Raw genomic sequence first — 15,966 nt, forward strand, 5'->3', positions numbered from 1 at the left:
GTCTCTAAACGTATATTTAAACCCATTAGCTGATGCAGAAAGTTTAATTGAATGAATTCAAAATTGATGCAGCCCACTCAAGCTCATCTATGGGTTAAATAAACCAACAGTAATTTAATTTATATAAAATGTATTTAAACATTAAAAAAGAACAAAGGGTTTTACTTTGAAGACCAGATAGTTACTCAGCGTCAAATGTATAGGTCAACTACATTACCCAGAAGCCCTTGCTACAATAACACAACCACGGGTCACTTCTATCCAATCACGGCTCGACCATGATGTCGTCCTATGGACATGACGTATTCGGTCGTTATCGAGGAAAACACGGGGCTGTTTTTCATGCCACACAACCGCGTCCGTCTCACCGTCAGTAGTTTCCAACAGATAGAACAATGTCGGAGCCCAGCAAGCAGGATATCGCCGCTATTTTTAAGCGACTCCGCGCGATTCCTACGAACAAGGTGAGAGTTTCAAACGCGGACGGTTTAGCTACTCATTAAACAAGGAAGTTGAGTCAGACTATCTGACACGTCGCACTTTGAGAAAACGCCAAAGCTAGCTTTACTTTCATCCGCTTAATGTGACACTAAGCTGCTACGTGTCGTGTTTAAAGTCAGTCGGTGTTGTTGAAGTGCGCCGTGGTGACATTTGAAGGGTGTTTTCAGTCAGAAAACATGTGATCTGTGACCAGATGTTACGTTAGCTAAGTGGTTGACAGCCCAGCTAACGCTACATTTTGACAGTTCAACCGTAAGCTAGCTATGTTTGTTAAGGATGTAAGCCTTCCAACGACTGAGAGATGTAACACTGCAGTGCATACATCCTGAATTACGCAATGAAACTGTGTTTTAAGAGGTAATCTCGTTGCGAAATTCAACCCACTGCACCAACAGCTGTTTGAATCAGCAGCCAGATGCACAGGCAACGTGCACTTCAGACCTTTGTAGTTACAACCACATTGTTTACTTCCACTTCTTCTTTTTTCATTTTGAACGTGTGATCTGCAACGAGGAGGGAGTTTAAACACAACGTCTTAGTCTCTTTCTTTAAAATATCAATTCACTCTGTTTTTACATTAACATTATTCTTCTGTGCTCTCTTCTTCCTCCCAGGCTTGCTTTGACTGCTCAGCTAAAAACCCCAGCTGGGCCAGCATCACCTACGGTGTGTTCCTGTGTATAGACTGCTCTGGGACACACAGGTCTCTTGGTGTGCACCTGACCTTTATCAGGTAATACAAATAATCGAGTGATGAAAACACGATTGCACAAGATTATTAGTATGAGTAGAAAAATCTAGACTCGAGTCAGATGCTAGGGGGAGAATTGTTGTGGAACCTGAGACGCTGGTTGTCCCTCTGTGTTCACACAGGTCCACTGAGCTGGATTTCAATTGGTCGTGGTATCAGCTCAGATGTATGCAAGTGGGAGGCAATGCCAATGCGGTCAGTACCAGAAGGCGGCGCGTATCGGCACGCTGTCGACAGATTTTAAAGCCAGCATTGCTTTATGCTCGCGTTATTTAACTCGAGTGTCGTCTTTCCCCGTGCCTGCAGTTTTCATTTTTCAGTCAACAAGGATGCACAACCAACGCTGCCAACACCAAGTACAACAGCCGGGCTGCTAACCAGTACAGAGAGAAGATAAAGAATTTAGCCACACAAGCGACCAGACGCCATGGCACCGAGGTAATGCTGACATGGTGGTTTACTGTCTTAAAACGCCCTACGCTTGCAGGTTGCTTCACTGACTGGACGGGAGCCAGAATGAAAGAATCAGATAAAAAAAACGAACTTTGACTTCCTGTATAGTTCCTCTTTGCTTATCACACTTTGCATTAGTTCTCCTGTATCTTTAAGTGCACAGCTGTATCTGTTTTACTGCTCTTCTTCTGTCCAGTTGTGGCTCGACAGTCAGGCTCCTCTCTCCCCAACGACACCAGACGACAAGCAGCTGGACTTCTTCAGTCTGCATTCACAGGTATAGAAGTGTGATGTCTGCTTGTTGGATACCTACTTAGAGTGACGAGGGATTAATAATTTGTGTCTCTTTGATGCCCAGACTCTTCCTGACAATTTGGACATGCCCAAATCATATCTCAGCTCCTCCACATCAGAGAAGCCTTTAACCGGGGAAACGGACGAAGACGGTAACGGTACTCACAAAATGCAAACATGCACCTGTTGTATTTATCTCAATGCCATTTATTTAGCTCATCACATGTATATTAATCCTCTTCAGGTAATCTAGATGAGGGTCCTAGTGTGGACATGCTGAGTGCTTCTCCAAAAGCAAATCTAGGTTGGTGTATATTCGTCACTTTTAGGATTTTCAACCTTTGTTTTTCCATCTGATTTATTGCTAAACTGTCGGAGATGTAACTTTACTGTTCCTCAATCTCTCCAGAGCCCTCCTCTCTTCTTAGGAAGAAGCCAAATGCCGCCAAGAAAACTGTATGTACTCATCCTAACTTTTGGTCGTAAGTATGTTTGTTCACAGACTTTGCATTCATAGCGTGTTTTGTAAAACGTGTCTGCCTGTAGTTGGCCTCTAAGAAGGGCGGTCTGGGCGCTCAGAAGGTTAGCAGCAAGAGCTTCTCAGATCTGGAGAAGAAGGCTCAAGCTGCCGACAAGCTCAGAGAGAAAGACGGCGGCACCGGTGCTGCCAAGAACTACCAGCCCGAGGAATCCATGTGAGTTTCTTTGTCTCGCTTTATCGTCTTTGACGTGTTCCTACCTTTTTTTTTTCTTTCGCTGCTATATTCTCCCTCTGTTTAACTCGCCTCCCTTCTCTCCCCCAGCTCTCCATCTCTGCGACTGGCCTGTAAAGATTTCGAGCAGCAGAGGAAAATGGAGGAGAAGAAGTTGAAGGGATTAGAGGGGAATAAGAAAGTGCAAGCTGAGAGACTGGGCATGGGTATGGGCATGAGGAGGTATGATGATGATGATGATGAAGAGACTACTGACCCTGTTGCTGATAGATCTGTATCTTAGAGTTCCCATGTAAACCTAAAATCAAATGTATTAAGAATACAATGAAGTACGATCGGCTCCGTTTTGTGCTTTAAAGCCAGACTGATATAAGTGCTTGTCAAGCTTTTTTCCCCCTCAGATCAAGGACAATAATGAACATTTTGAGTGAAGTGTACTTTACAGTTCTGTTCTTCTGTGTTTATAGGCGGTGTATTGTCTAGGCATTATTTTAGGGCCTTGAGAAGCCTCCATGAAAACGCGTGGTAACCTTGATCCTCTCTCTGTTAGTGGAGTGTCTCACTCTGTGACGTCAGACATGCACATCATCCAGCAGGAGAGTCCGATGGGAAAGAAGACCACCAAAGGACGTCGGTTCATTGAGGACGATGAGGACGAAGGGTCCTTCAGCTCTAAGTCGGATAAATATTATTTACGATTACTGGTTTATTGATGTTTGTCGGCTTCATTTAGTTTCTTTTATTATTCAGATTTTGTAAGTATTGCATTTTCATCTGCCATTATTCTTCAGGGTCTTGTCCCGGTTTGAGGATCAAACAGAAACCTCCGATAGCTTCTCCTCGAGGTGGGATGATAAAGGGGAGGAAGGAGGCTGGATGAAGGAGAGCAAGAAACCAGAGCCGGACTTCTTCTTGAGCTCCACTATAACATCGCTGAATGACAGGTACGTTAAAACTGTTTTAATGGACTGTTCCTCCCGTCACTGCAACAGAGGAGTCATGACGTTTTTGCTACTTATTGTTGCTTGAGACAGTCTGAGACTTTTGTTTGTTATTAGACCCACGGGCAGAAGAAAACCTGAAGCCGTCCCAGACACCGGAGAAGCTCAGAAAAAGTTCGGCGGTGACGTGAAATCCATCTCTTCTGACACGTACTTTGGAAAACGAGATAACTCCGAGGTATGAAGACATGCATCCTACCCGTCCCACATGTTGTGTATACATTGTGTTACACTGTGTGATTTTTGTGTTTATTTCTTTTCTTTTCTTTCAGTACGAGGCCAAAACACGACTGGAAAGATATTCTGGGAGTTCCGCTATAAGTTCAGCAGACCTGTTTGATGATCCAAAGAAACAAACTGGTGAGAAACAACTCTCTGTTTTGGGAACTTTGTAATCAAGACTCTCAAAATGTCTGCAAGCGGGCAACAATCACTTCAACAGTCTACTCGTATGTCACTGCACTCACAATGTTTCCTCAGGTTGAGGTCACTAGTTGAGTGTTCTCTGTACTTTCTATCTTGCAGCATACGACAGAACCCAAGAATAAGGCTTAAAATGATTGCCTCGTACCATTAACTGAATGTTTACATCTGTCTTTCTGCTCGTCGTGCGCGCACAGCGAGTTCGTACCGTCTGACCAACGTGCTGCCCAGTGCTCCCGACATGTCGCAGCTCAAACTGGGAGTTCGCTCTGTCGCAGGAAAACTCTCCGTCATGGCCAGCGGCGTGGTCAGCTCAATTCAGGTGGGTCAGAAATCACGGCCCTCGAATCAAGAGCGTATGAACATCTCGTCTGACAAAACATAAATTCGAAAAATGTCTATTTTCTCTTCTTTTTTTTCCCCAGGATCACTACAGCACCTGAGTCCTGGTGCGCCTCCTCTTGGATTCAGCGCCCTAATACTCGTCCTCTGTTCAACAGAGTCACATACGTTTCCCAGTGGACTGGTGGTCGCTCCTACTGGGAGCTAAAGAGGTGCGATGGGCAAATCTGTTCCACGAAGGCATCCAAACTGACGCCCTGTATACATCTACATCTAGTTTTTTATTAGGTCGTGTACATACAACAGCTGTTTGAATCGCGAGGATCAAGCACAATCCTTTCAGTGGGAGTAACGTTCCCCTGCAGGCTTCTTGAAGGGAGACGTCTGTGTACAGGTGACTTATGAAGTTGAGTTTGCGGTTTATTGATTGGTTCGCGTTGAGGTCTTTGGGGGTTTAAATATTTAGAAGTACTATGTAGCACAGGTGTTTCTGGTGTTTTGAAGGATGGATTTGCGTTTTGATTCCTTTTTAATTGATGAGGTTAAAATAAAACAAAGCAGTGGAGAAAATTCAGTTTGTTTTTAATTGGTCAACATACTCTTGCTCATCACAAGCACTCTGTGTTGTGCTATTTTGCACATTCCCACGGGTTTGAAAGTGTCCTTTCTGTCCCCAAAGTGCACTTATATTTGCTCCTCCACAGACGGGACCAAACCCTGACATAGAGGCCGTAGGGGACCAGATATATATATTTCTTTAGTCAGGCGTACTATCAGTTGTATAAACTGAAATTGGCCTCATTAGCAGAGAAGCTTCATTCAATTGTGAATTATGTTTTTTTTGTGTTTTTCTTTCGTGGTCCGAGCATCGGTTATTCTAAAAGGACAAGATGACATGAAACCTAAGCAGCTATGGAAAACTGAGTATAAAGGAAAAGTTTGACATTTTTGGGAAATATACTCATTCGCTTTCTCGCCAAGAGAATGTTGAGAAGACTGACAACACTCTCATATCTGTTGCTTAGCTTAGCATAACGACTGGGAACAGGGGGAAACAGCTAGCCTGGCTCTCTCTGAAGTCTTTCTACCAACCAAAATGTACAAGTTTGGCTTTTTGTTTGGATTAAACAAATGAGATTTAATATCTATGAACAGAAATGAGTGTTACCAGTCTTCTCATCTACTTATTTTCATTAAGCAATCTGCCTACTAGCATCATGATGAGCCTGCACCATGCCGGTCTGCGTTTTTGTCTCAATCCTGTTGCTTTAAATCGGACACTTTTAAGACGTAAGCGATAACGTGGTCAACATTAGAACCTGTAGATTCATGAATTTTTGACGGGTGCCTTTTGGTGATGTTTTGGGATTCATTTCTAGATGTTTTTTTGTTGGTAGTTGTGTTTACATGTCTGCTGTAACTTTCCATGTTGCCCCCCTTAAATTGAACTGAAGACTCTTGACTAGACTCTCCTGATGTGGTGGGACCTCTTTGTAGCTTTCAGGCCCCTGTTGTACAGCCACACACGTGTGTGTATGTATATATATGTATATGTATATATGTATATGTATATATATATATGTATATATATATATTCAACAATATGAATGTAAACAATCCCTTTAAAGCCCTCTTTTTTGTTGTTGCTGTAACATACTGCCACGGTTCAGGTTATATCTTTAATTCTGAGCTGGTAATTGGGTGTGATTTTGGATTTGACATTTAAAAGCAATGGAAGAACCGGTTGATGTCCGTTCGTGGCTCTTGATATGGAAGATCTACGGCTTTAGCGTCAGCCTTTAGTGCTTTATTATTTAGGTAGAGTTGTGCCATGATGCCGAAAAGGCTTCTTCAGACATCTAATCGTGGACTAGAGGTTATAAAGCCCTGATCGGCGACAGGATGATTATATTACTGAGCGATTTCAGTACTGTTTCTCAGGAGTTTGATTGGAGTTGTTAAATATGGAACACTGAAAGAGAAAGTCACAGATCCTTCAATGACCAAATATTTGTGTACTCCATCACTCTATGCCTTATTAGTCCAAAGATCTCTGATTAACGCGCCCTCGTATTGCAATGTTGTGGAGTCGTCTGGTTACTGGTTTGCACATTGTTGGTAATTGCATGTGGCAGCTTTTGCTTGAATGTACCGTATTTACAATTGAACTGTTGACTCTCAAGTTGATGTTGCGTCCACGTTAGACTTTAATTTTTGTTGATCATTGTAAGATTGTTTGTCTTCTGCCGTTTAGTATTGTTAAATGTTATGTAAGAGAATAGTAGTTTGTAAGTTGCATGACCCTTGTCGTTGATACACGCTGACACGTCGGCTGTTGGGCCCTAATAAATAACGCTAGAGTAACAGAATCGTTCAACAACAACTGTATAGAACTGCTACATGCAATGATGTATAGGGCTTTGAATTACCGTTTATAGAAAGCTACAGATAATCAAGTTTTGACATATTTTGACACTCAAAATGTAAGTACGATTTTTTTGAAACATGCCAAATAAATGGCTTGTGCCGAAGCTCTCCTACCTGGTCATTTATTTGCCAACACTGCACAGACACTCTGTTTGATTGACTGACAGCAAAAAGGTGTCAATCACAATTTTAATTTTTCTAAACTCCCAAAATAGTAAATTAATAGTCAAATAAAACAGGGATAAGCAGCAGATCCACACATTGGAGACGCTAAATTACTACAGCGGTTGATCAATAATGTAAATTGTCGCTCATCAATTCTCTATCCGATGTCTAATCAATTCATCGATTCGTTGTTTCAGCTTCGACCTAACATTAACCCAGCATGGCTCCCTTCAGGACCAATGCTGGGAGCCGCTTACGTGGCTGGCTGAGGCGTTTACGGTGCTTAGTACGCTGTCGTAACTACGAATGTTCAAATTCGAACTCCGTTTATATTTTAAAGCATAGTTATATGTAGTAAAGTAATATATAATTTTGTTGAAAGCCATTGGGTTGCTTGAGGTAACAGACAACACATCCAAACAAGGGCTAAATCTAACCGTTTTTTTGTGTTTTAATTTAACAATTCTGTTAATGGTTGTATTTACGACTTTAAGTGGAGGACGTGAAGGCGGCATTTTCCCAAGGAACAGGGAACAGCGAAAGCATTGTTTTTTTTTATCGGTAACCGTCGTTAATTACACACTTCTTACGTTACTTTAGCATCCCACATTATGACCGTATCTGTGGGAGACGTGGTGTTTTACTCCGCAGCGTAACTATTAGCTGGTTGTTTGTACCGTTAGGTCCTGCTGAATTCATTCAGAGTAAAAGCTGCTAATAGTGCGCCGGTGTGTTAAAATGCGTACCGAGTTCAAACAAAGGAAGAAGTCACAAAAACAAAGCGACGAAGCGGCCGAAACGTCGGCTGCAAACTGCAAAGATGAAATGCATAAAGGCAAGATGCAAGCTGGAAACAACGCAGGAGTGAATAAAACGTCTATAATGTGCTTATTGTCGCTTGCAGCGTGCGGAGCTCTGAGTTGGTAAGTCATCAACAACATCTGCATCAATGTTACAAATGTTTCTATTTGTTTCTCTCCACTAAAGTCTTTGTGTCTCTCTTGGTTTCAGGGTGGTGCTGCAACAGAATGAGAGGTTTTCCCAAATTGAGGAAAAGTACAAATCTTTACACGGAAAGACTTCGAGTCTGTTCGACATGGAGGAAGAAGTCCTGAAGGTTTCTGAGAAGGTACGTTTGACGCCCTGTATTCATCATATAAATACACAGTGAACATGCTTCTAAGGATGGAGCTTTGAAGGGTCAATTCACCCAAATTACACCATAAAGAAGAATGAACCCCATGCAGAACGTGATTTGGTGGTTTTAATGTGGTTTAGTGAGAAGGGAAACGAGTACAGTGAGTAAACCGGGGGTCAGGAGATCAAATTTGAGGGTGTGTATTGTAAGGGGTCACAGGTCAAGAGGGTTGACCTTGCTCATTGTGTCCTGCTAACATATGAATACTGAGGACCATAGAGCTCTCACAGAAACAGCCCTCCTGTTTTGTGTTGCGGCCGCAGCTCGCTGCCTCTGAAGACGACCTACAGGAGGCGCTCTCCGCCGTCGCCTTGGCAGCGCGACTCCAGCAGGACATCTCCACCCTCCACGCCGCCGTCATGTCGATACAGGCCGACGAGAACTCCGCCTCTCGGGACCTGCAGACGGTCAACGCCCACTTCCTGAACGTGACGGAGACGTGGCAGGAGCGCCTGGCCGCCATCGCCTCCGACCTGGCCGCCCTGAAGGCCGAGTCTCGGGAGGCCCACGCCGGAGCCACGGGGCGGGTGAACGAGGCCGAGCAGAGGGGCCGGTCGCTGGCCGAGAGGTTGGAGGAGCTGGAGGACAGCACCAGGAGGAACGCCCGAGCTCTGGAGCGCACGGAGGGAGACGACACCAAGCGGACGCAGGATCATCTGGACTGGAACACCAAGCAGATTCACAAGCTGGAGGAGCAGATCGGCAGCCTGACCAAGAGGGAGGCCGAGCTCGGCACCCAGCTCCAGGAGCACATTCCCCGGGCGCAGCAGTGTGAGGAGCACCTGCCCCAGGTGGAGGAGGCGGTGCGCTCCATCCTGAGGCTGACGGGGGATCTCAGCGGGGCGGAGAAGCGTCTGGAGGAGGTGACGTTGCAGGTGTTCGGGACCGAGGACAGCATGCTGAAAGCGCTCAACGAAATCCTCGAGATCAGACAGGAGCTGGACACCCTGCAGGCTCAAAACAGCATCCTCAGGATGAAGAACGAGCTGTCCGTGGTGAAAGAGGCGGTCCGTGAACTCACCATGGTGCTGCGGGGGGGCGCAGGCGACAGCCAGAAGGACCCTGACGCTCTGGAGGAAGAAGGATGGAATGAGGAAGAGGAGTGGGGAAAAGACGACGAGGATGAGACGACTCAACTTCTATATGATGACCTCACTGAATGATGTCATTGTTTTGATCCAATAAGGAGGAGTTGTGTCTTGCTTTTAGCTGTAAAAAAACGATCAAAGTTCAGTGCTCATGTTTTTCTAAATGTGTACCTCAGTTTAATGTCAGAAAATGGTGACCATCGTTACATAAACGTTCCCTGATTTCAACATGAACTCTGGTGTACATGCACTGTATTATACGACGAAGAATATTTATTTTAATATTTGTTGAATGTGGAGTGACACATTTTAGGTTTCTTTTGTAATGTATAAAACATGCCAAAATATCTGTGCCGCTCTTTCCAGATAAAACTACATGAAGCGAGTAGTTGATTAATCAGATCGACACAAAAACTATTTGTTTTGTTGTTTTTCTGTGTTTTACAGTATTAAACTGTATATTTTTAGGACTGTTTGGGGAAAAATACATTACAGGAAAATACTACATTTCTCACAATTCCTGACATTTTCTTTGACAAAACAATTCATTGATGAATCCAGAAAATATCCGTGGAATATTTTTTTGTGGATGTGTAACAAGTCTTGATATTTTTGATGACTTTCCATCTGATTTTGGTTTCACCTGTGGAAAACATGGCAATTATTTCATCATTGAAATAAAATCACTTTTGTTTTTTTTTACTGAAGAGGTTGTATTTGTATTAAATCCTCTCGTTTCTCTCCTGTGTTTGTTCATAAAGGATAAATAACCTGAAATGATGTCTTGTAACGTGTGATCGCTTTGAACACACAAACTGTTTCCGTCCTGTTTCAGTGTAAGAGCGTCCAGCTGATGCTGGAGGGCCTCGGGGGTGAGCGGGGGGCTCTGCGGCCCCGGCTGGAGGCTTTGGAGCGGAACGTGAGCCGGCTGGAGGAGTGGTCCTCTGGGCTGAATGAGAAACGAGCTCAGCTTCAGACCAGCCAGACGTCACTGAGAGACGCCGTGGGACAGATCGAGGAGCGCACCTCGGCCATCGCAACGGACTTTGCCAACAAGGTGTGTCGGATTGTTTTAATGTATTGCCCAATTAGACGATTTCATCAATTGTAAAAAAATTTTTTTCCTATTGTATTCCGGGAATGGGTGTCTGAGCCTCCGGCCCTCTGTATTTCCCCCACTAGGTGGCGTCGGTGAGGACAGACGTGCGCAGGATGGACGGCCTGCAGTCCGAGCTGGAGTCTCTGCTCACTCAGGTGGCGGAGCTCGAGGACAAGACCGCTCAGGTGGAGCACAGCATGGTCAAACGCATCGGGGACGTGCTGACCAGCAGCATCGACCGAGTCTCCAATCTCCGCGCCGCGTGTGAACGCAACACCCAGGCCATAGAGAAGCTCCGCGGGCGCGTCCCTGAACTCACCGCCGCAGACGAGCAGATATCTGAGCGCATGCGGGAGCTGCAGAGCGGCAGAGCTCGCATGATAAGAACGCTGACTTTCGCCGCCGACCTTAAACCCAAAGTCGCAGCCATTAAGAGGGACTTTGGGGCGTTTGAGCCTCAGCTGTCGGACCTGACTCTGCGGATAGGCAGACTGGCGGAGGAGCTGATGAAGAGAGAGCAGGAGGTGGCTGAGCTTAGACAGACACTGGCCAACCTCACTGAGGTGGAGGGAGAGTTAAACGTTACATCTAAACAGGTTAGTGAAATAGCTAATATATCTGACATTGGAGAGATGCACCGGCCAACATGAGCGGCACACTTCAACGTCCTCGAGATCAACGTTTTTCATACTGCTGTTTGAAGGTTTGCCAAAATAAACCTTTTTTTTAACACCAAACTGACTCAGTGAGAAAAGTATGAATGACTCTGAATGATGTCTGAGGATGCCAATCAACTGCAACGTCGCGGGTTCGATTCCAGCCGTGGGCCCCTTGTTGCATGTCTCACCTTTCTCTCGCTGTCTCCCCTAATGCTACACCCATCATCTCTCATATAAAGGTGAAAATTCCTCCCCAAAAAGATCTTACAAACATAAGAAAGTAGCATGAATGTGAACATTCTGGCACCTCCGTGTCCCTTACTAAAGTGTTACTGAAGTTTGCTTGTGGTTAAGCAAGCTCAGCAAGTTTGTTTCCTTTGTTGACTCCTGTCAGCCAACATTAGAGACACCTGGTTGAGATTTGACTGGTTTGTTATTGTTTTGTCACCTTTTTAACTGATTTACCAGCCGTGAAATTGAGGCTGGTGTTTGCTTCTTGTGTGTCTGTGCGGACATATTGTGTCCACTCTATATCATCACAACCGTGCAATAATAATTATTGTAATCATCCTTGAACAGACAGTTTTTTTACGTAAACAAACGAGATTAAAGGTTTTGACGAGGTTTTGCTTCTGGGTTTATTTTGTGTTCTTTGGGCAGAGCCTGGTAATTGCCGTTTCCAGTCTGTATCAGTTAACATGGATCCTGATATCGGCTTCAGGATCAGAGATCTTGACACAAAATATCAGCTTTCAATGAAAAACTGAGGAAAATCATGCAGCCAGGCCACAAGATATTTATTATTAGTTGAATGATGCTTCAGGTTAATGGTGAGACGTCTTCAAGGCTCCACACAGCGATTCCAGTTGCCTCTGACTTCAGACTTTTCTTCAACATTTTGGAGCATCACCTCAGGCCCCAGTTTTCTCTTCCTCAAATCCCGTTTTTGTACTTTTTAAAGCAGCTTTTTGCTCCTTATAGGTCGAATATTGCACCCCAGACAAAAGCTCACTTAAAACTATGTTTAAAGAGCACTTCCTTGCATCCCCTGCACGCTCTACATTACCGGTACTTAAATGGTCCATTGGAGTCCAAATGCTTTCCAGCAAATTGCAGCCTCAGGTGTTCAACCAGGAAGCACATTTCTGCAGAACACCTGGAAGAAGGTCAAACGTAAAACCTCAAGAGATAAATGACATTGTCTGTTGCTGCAGTTTGAAGATGAAAGAGCTCAATGTGTCACTCATGATGTAACAGTCAAGGCAGCTTAAGCACCAAATCATAGTTTTAACCGGTAATGTCACAGCAAGAAAAGGTTCCTCTCAGCTTTAGGTCAACAAAAGTTTTTATTCTTGTAATAAAAAACATGGAGCGCTCAAAAAGAGCTTATTATTGCATTTGGTTGGTTTAAAAAAAACAACAGCCGAGGCAGCAGAAAATTACACAAAACAAAACATTTGGAGAAAAAAGGAACTACAGTGCAGAATGAGTGTGTATTTGAATTCACAGATCAGCAGCAGGCTACAGCTCTGCCCCCCCCCCCTAACCTAACTCCCCACATTGGCTACTTTTCTACTAAAATGCGCGACACCGTGACATCGACCGTCAAGTTTGTGAAAAACGATTCTTCAAGAAAACAGGGAAAATGTAGGTTCTGGTCTTTGGGAATCATTATTGTCATGTTTTGGTGTCCTGATGTCACGTTGCCAAATCAAACTCCCTACTCTCCCTTCGATAAGCCCTCCAGTGTCTCCGTGGTAGCCTGCAGAGCTTTCTGAAGAGCAGCAATGGCCTCATCGTGGCCTTCTAGCTTGGCCGCCTTGTCTTCCAAACCAGCTACCACGCTTCTTAAACTCTGCAGCTGCTCTGGCTTTATGCTGCCGCTGCTGCTGTCCTCCAGAGCAGCGAGCCGCTTCTCCAAGACCACCACCTGCTCACCCAGGCTGGAGTCCTTCGAAGACAGCTTGGTCTGGGCGCTGCCCAGAGAGGCCATGTTGGACTGGAGCTCCCCCAAACTGCTCTTCAGCGCCTCCATGTCCTGCTCCGCCTCAGATTTGGCTTTCTCCACGGCCTGGCCCTGTGCGGCTAGAGTGCTTTCATGGGTGTCGTACTTGGCGAACAGTGATTCCAATTTGGTGGAGATGTCTGACACGGACACTGACAGGGAATCCTCGATCTCCTCCGATGTTTTAACTCTGGCCTCCAGGTTTTCCGATATTTTCTGGACCCGAGCAGCAGCTTCTTGCACCTGCTCGTCCACGTTACGAACGGCATCGGTGGCGTGCTGCACGCCGCTCTCCAGTGTCTCGCTTTTGTCCTTCAGAGCCTGGACGTCGGCCTCTGCTGCAAACAGTGACTGCCTCAGATTCCCAACAGTGTCTTGCACCACTGACCTCACTGATTCCACTTCCCGAGACAGCGAGGCTACTTCCTGGTTACGAGTCTGGAGCTCTGACCTCACGGCGCCGATCTGCTCCTTAAAGGACTCAGCTGAGGCATCGGCAGCCTCTTTGGCTGTTTTGATCTCAGCTACGGCTTCGACGATGGCCGACAGCTCCTGTTTGATGAGCGAAGGGTCCTCCATGTCCCCCAGACGGGCCTTGAGATCAGCCAGCTGGCTCTGCGCTTCGCCCTGAGCTTCGGTGAACTCGGCCACGTTGGCCGTGATGGACTGACTCACTTCAGCCAGACGCTCCTCCACAGTCTCCTCCAGAGAGGAGAAGTCCCTCTCTCGGGCCTCCTTCACCTCATTGATGCCGTCTGAAAGGTCCTTCAGCAGGTTGTTCTGGAGCCTCTGGAGGGCCTCCTCCACCCTCCTCGTCTCCACCTCGCCCCTCTTCATCCGGCTGACTGCCCCCTCCAGCTCCACCCGCGTGATGCCCAGTGATGACTCCAGCCCGTCCACAACGCTGCTCAGGGACTCCACCTGTAGGACAACATCCTTTTTAACATCTACAGGACATGATTGAACACGTGTAGGTCCTAATGCACTCGAATAACTGCCACTATAATTTGTCACTCAGCATCAACTGTTCAGGAACTAAGAACGTTTTAAGATTTGTGCATTTTTCAGATGATGCAGCGAGTTTTAAAATAGTTAATTTTCCTATGAAAGAGCGAAAGAAGTTTCTCAATTGTCTCGTTATGACACTTTAACAGTTCCTCACTCATGGTCTTCATCAGTGAATGAAGTTGTGCCATTTGTAACAGAGTTACTGAGTCGCATTCATTCACTGATGAAGACCATGTGTTTTTGTGGAAAGCTCAGTAAAAATGCTGGTAAGTGGATCTTGAGTTAACATTATGTTGTAAAACTGTTGTCTTAATCTTGTAATTTGCCCTCAAATCAATTATTACACTTCCTAAAAATTAGATATTTAACATATTAAATCAATATTTTGTTCCATATTGAGTTGGTGTAATATTTTCAATTGTATGCGAATTTTCCAAAATTTGGATTAGCGTGGAACTTCGTTCTTGGTCTTCGGAAAAGTGTGGCAAAAGCATCTTGACTAAAGGTCCACTTACTAGCTTTTTCCCTTTTTAAAAATCAAAAAGATGGTGCAAGAAATAGTCCACATAGTTTGTTTTTATTGATGACAGTGGAATTAAACACCGTGGTAAATATTCACGATGCAATCGTTGCTCCTCGGTGTCACTATTATGAGCACTAGAGAAGAGTCGAGTCACCACATCGCTGAAGCAAGTTAAGGTGAGAATGTGATTATAGATTGGCATTCAGGAAGTGAGGAGAGACTGAATGACAGGGGGAGGACTTCAGTTATATGCTGCCAGTATGCTTTAGTTTACGTGCGATGACACTGAACAATGACGTTTTTATTACAGCAAAATAGGTTGATGATCAGACATTACTAATCTGTCCTCTTATACAACAGAGGGAGGTGTGACCTCATCCTTATGTGTTCTCCTCAAACACAATAAAACAAAATAGAAAACAATGAAACAACCAATGATTTATTGACACAGGGTCTGAAACTTTTATTTGTTTTCTGAATGTAAGGAGGTATAAGGAGGAGGAGTTCACCAAATCAATCAGCTCACCCAACCGACCCAACCCCCACCAGTGCATCCAGTACGGGCAGTTATGTAATGTCTGACAAAAACAATGCATTGCTTATATATAACGTTTTTATTTCGATGGGGTTGGAAACGTTTGGGACGCCCTGCAGATGTCATTCACACTCAGTTCGTACTGCTCTCCACATTGATTCGTGGCTTTCACGTACCTGTTGAACGACGCTCTCCATTTTTCCGCTCAGCTCTGCGTTTTGCCGTGCGCTCTCCTCATGTCTGGCGCCGGTCTGTCGGATTTCCTCCACAACCTGCTGGAAATAAAAAGCAGCAAACCCGGCAGCGCCCAATAACGCGATGTAGAACACAGTGGTCGCCAAAAGGCCGAGGCAGCTCCCTGATCCTGGCTCCTGAGGTCCGGGGCCACTCACCCCGTTGCCGGTGCTCTTCGGGCTTTTCTTCGACGCATCCTCTTGGATGGATGCGGCGGCGCTCTTCTCGCTCGAGCCGTTCTTGTTTCGGTTTTTCGCAGTCATCGTGAATGGGAGCTCGCTGAGAGAAGTGTGTGAAGGGGTGTGTGTGTGTGAGGGGTGAGAGCTGCTGGTGATTTGCAGTCGTGGATGGAGAATGTTTCCAGTACAGTCCCACTAACCGGCCCAGTAGCGTATCAGTGAGCGCGTCGTGTCTCTCCACGGGGCTCTTTAGCGTTGAGGTATGCGGATGGGGGCTGTCCCATGTTAAACTTCAGGCTCTGTTTGGGTACACTGTAATGACAGAAAACACCAGAAAAATGAATGCACCAAAAACTAGATCATCCACA

The 15,966-nt window shown here is 45.3% G+C and overlaps 3 protein-coding genes across 5 annotated transcripts; 2 read left to right on the forward strand and 1 right to left on the reverse strand.

Annotated features, from left to right (window-relative positions):
* The first annotated feature begins 326 nt into the window (after positions 1 to 326).
* On the forward strand, positions 327 to 7,007 carry arfgap3 (ADP-ribosylation factor GTPase activating protein 3). Of its 2 annotated transcripts, none has more exons than XM_079294992.1 (16): positions 327 to 464; positions 1,116 to 1,234; positions 1,375 to 1,447; positions 1,559 to 1,690; positions 1,902 to 1,982; positions 2,064 to 2,157; positions 2,244 to 2,303; positions 2,409 to 2,455; positions 2,546 to 2,694; positions 2,803 to 2,934; positions 3,263 to 3,388; positions 3,504 to 3,656; positions 3,771 to 3,891; positions 3,986 to 4,073; positions 4,334 to 4,458; positions 4,562 to 7,007. In XM_079294992.1, the coding sequence occupies exons 1-16, from the start codon at positions 396 to 398 to the stop codon at positions 4,577 to 4,579; spliced, it is 1,587 nt and encodes a 528-aa protein (XP_079151118.1). In that variant the 5' UTR covers positions 327 to 395; the 3' UTR covers positions 4,580 to 7,007. The 2 variants fall into 2 exon arrangements, with proteins under 2 accessions (XP_079151118.1, XP_079151119.1); XM_079294993.1 differs by having other exon boundaries at positions 2,064 to 2,151.
* Positions 7,008 to 7,496: 489 nt separating this feature from the next.
* On the forward strand, positions 7,497 to 11,613 carry ikbip (IKBKB interacting protein). Of its 2 annotated transcripts, XM_079294221.1 has the most exons (4): positions 7,497 to 7,993; positions 8,082 to 8,199; positions 10,192 to 10,413; positions 10,539 to 11,613. In XM_079294221.1, the coding sequence occupies exons 1-4, from the start codon at positions 7,809 to 7,811 to the stop codon at positions 11,103 to 11,105; spliced, it is 1,092 nt and encodes a 363-aa protein (XP_079150347.1). In that variant the 5' UTR covers positions 7,497 to 7,808; the 3' UTR covers positions 11,106 to 11,613. The 2 variants fall into 2 exon arrangements, with proteins under 2 accessions (XP_079150347.1, XP_079150346.1); XM_079294220.1 differs by lacking the exons at positions 10,192 to 10,413; positions 10,539 to 11,613 and adding an exon at positions 8,532 to 10,132 and having other exon boundaries at positions 7,504 to 7,993.
* An 834-nt stretch (positions 11,614 to 12,447) lies between these two features.
* On the reverse strand, positions 12,448 to 15,842 carry ckap4 (cytoskeleton associated protein 4). The gene is made up of 2 exons (XM_079294546.1): positions 15,362 to 15,842; positions 12,448 to 14,040 (listed from the first exon to the last, which is right to left on the reverse strand). Exons 1-2 carry the CDS (start codon positions 15,680 to 15,682, stop codon positions 12,835 to 12,837), a joined length of 1,527 nt encoding a protein of 508 aa, XP_079150672.1. The 5' UTR covers positions 15,683 to 15,842; the 3' UTR covers positions 12,448 to 12,834.
* Positions 15,843 to 15,966: the final 124 nt, after the last annotated feature.

The sequence above is a fragment of the Melanostigma gelatinosum genome (genome assembly GCF_949748355.1).
Source record: "Melanostigma gelatinosum genome assembly, chromosome: 22".
Lineage (NCBI taxonomy): Eukaryota > Metazoa > Chordata > Actinopteri > Perciformes > Zoarcidae > Melanostigma > Melanostigma gelatinosum.